This window comes from Lipotes vexillifer, unplaced genomic scaffold (assembly GCF_000442215.2).
Source record: "Lipotes vexillifer unplaced genomic scaffold, Lipotes_vexillifer_v1.1 scaffold636, whole genome shotgun sequence".
Taxonomy (NCBI): domain Eukaryota; kingdom Metazoa; phylum Chordata; class Mammalia; order Artiodactyla; family Lipotidae; genus Lipotes; species Lipotes vexillifer.
In genome coordinates, this window is record NW_006786547.1 from 1,531,803 (window position 1) to 1,533,955 (window position 2,153).

Below are 2,153 nucleotides of genomic sequence, written 5' to 3' on the forward strand. Positions count from 1 at the left end.
GGGGGGGGGGGGGGGAGGTGAGGCCTCTCCCTCTCTGTGTGGTGCCCACGACCACGGGTGGCTCCTCTGCCCGCAGAGATCCCACTGTGTGCTGGCTGCGACCAGCACATCCTGGATCGCTTCATCCTCAAGGCTCTGGACCGCCACTGGCACAGCAAGTGCCTCCGGTGCAGCGACTGCCACACGCCGCTGGCTGAGCGTTGCTTCAGCCGCGGGGAGAGTGTCTACTGCAAGGACGACTTCTTCAAGTGAGCCCGGCTGCCGCCTGGGAGGGAAGGGGTGGCTGCAGCCTCTGCCCAGTGGGAAGGAGGCCGAGAGCCGGCCACCCTGAGGGGCTCCCCAGGCCCCCACAATAGCCAAGTCTGGAGCCCCGAAAGCCCCCATCCCCAAACCCCTCCCTTTCCCCAGGCAGGGCACGCTGGGGCCTCTCCGATGGCAGCACACTAGCAATTGTTTAAGGTCATTCATTCTGTGAATCATTGAGCCCCAAGTCTGCAGCGCTTCTCTTGCACGTGCTCCCTCTTCGTTGTCGTCTTGCTTTTGTCCTTAATGCTGGGGATGGGGCGCCTACCAGGATTCACATTCCCCCTCCAGCACAGAGGACCACCGTGCTCCCCGGGGCCTCCGGATCCCCTTCTCCGTAGTCTGCGCGGCTCTGCTGGAGCTGCCGGGCAGGCGACCAGGGGCAGGGCCCGGGGGCAGCCTCCCTCCAGAAAGCGCCCTGCGCGGCGCCGCGTTAGCTGCTCTCCTATCCGCCCGCCGCGCTGAGTCGCGCCCTGTGCGTCCCGCAGGCGCTTCGGGACCAAGTGCGCCGCGTGCCAGCTGGGCATCCCGCCCACGCAGGTGGTGCGCCGCGCCCAGGACTTCGTGTACCACCTGCACTGCTTTGCCTGCGTCGTGTGCAAGCGGCAGCTGGCCACGGGAGACGAGTTCTACCTCATGGAGGACAGCCGGCTCGTGTGCAAGGCGGACTACGAGACCGCCAAGCAGCGAGGTCAGTGGGAGGGGGCGACGGTCCCCGGGGTTGGCCTGGGCGGGGCCCACCCTCCCCTTTCCTCGCCTTTAGAATGGGGCTAAGGCCAGTCCGGATCGGGCGCGGAGGGATCCTTGCCGCCAGGGTCCTCCGCGAAGCGCTCACCGCGGGGCGAGAAGTTAAGCGCCTTCCCACCCCCGGGCCCCGGAGCTGGAGTTGGCGGGAACAAGTATCAGACCCGCTCCGGGGAAGCCGGGGTCTGGGGTCTTAGCGGCCGCCGCCCTTGGGAGCGCAGGGCTGTTGGTCTGAATTATGTGGATTAACTTTCCGCGTCTGAATTATCTTCCTAAATCCTTGACCGTGACGATCCGGCCCTACCCGCACCCTTGGAACAAAGAGGAACCCGGGGGGTGGGGGTGAGGGGCACTTGTCAGCGAGGGGCCGAGGCTGGAGGCGCCTGCGCCCCGATCCAGGGCCGCCCCTCGCAGGGCCCGGACGCCCCCCGCCGCTTTTTTCTCCCTCGCTCCCCGGCGCCCGCGTCCCGCGAAACCCGCTGGCCTCCGCGGCCGAGACGGGCTGTCGCAGCGGCGGCGCCGGCCTCAGTGGCCCCGACGTCCGCGCGCCCGGAGGGGGGTGGGACCGCTGGGCGGCTGCAGGAGCAGGCCCAGGCTCACGGCTCCCCGCGGTGCAGAGGCCGAGGCCACGGCCAAGCGGCCGCGCACGACCATCACGGCCAAGCAGCTGGAGACGCTGAAGAGCGCCTACAACACCTCGCCGAAGCCCGCGCGCCATGTGCGCGAGCAGCTCTCCTCTGAGACCGGCCTGGACATGCGCGTCGTGCAGGTCAGCGCCCGGCGCCCCCCGCCCGCCCTGCGAGCCGCTGGCCGACAAGGGCCGCCCCGGGGCCCAGGGCGCCGGCCACTCACCCGCCCCCGCCCCCAGGTGTGGTTCCAGAACCGCCGGGCCAAGGAAAAGAGGCTCAAGAAGGACGCGGGCAGGCAGCGCTGGGGCCAGTATTTCCGTAGCATGAAGCGCGCCCGCGGCGGCTCGAAGTCGGACAAGGACAGCGTCCAGGAAGAGGGGCAGGACAGCGACGCCGAGGTCTCCTTCACCGGTATGGCGGGCGCGGGCGGCCACCTCCCCCGCGGCGCCCAGAGCGGCGGCCCCGAATGGGGAAGAG

The 2,153-nt window shown here is 69.7% G+C and overlaps 1 protein-coding gene across 3 annotated transcripts in view; it reads left to right on the forward strand.

Moving 5' to 3' along the window:
• The window catches only part of LHX3 (LIM homeobox 3), an 8,023-nt gene that overhangs the window by 4,722 nt on the left and 1,148 nt on the right, over positions 1–2,153 (forward strand). For all 3 annotated transcript variants that reach the window (XM_007458983.1, XM_007458982.1, XM_007458984.1), the window contains exons 2-5: positions 77–248; positions 792–994; positions 1,665–1,816; positions 1,916–2,087. In XM_007458983.1, coding sequence (XP_007459045.1) covers positions 77–248; positions 792–994; positions 1,665–1,816; positions 1,916–2,087 — 699 coding nt within the window. The remainder of the gene's footprint in view (positions 1–76; positions 249–791; positions 995–1,664; positions 1,817–1,915; positions 2,088–2,153) is intronic.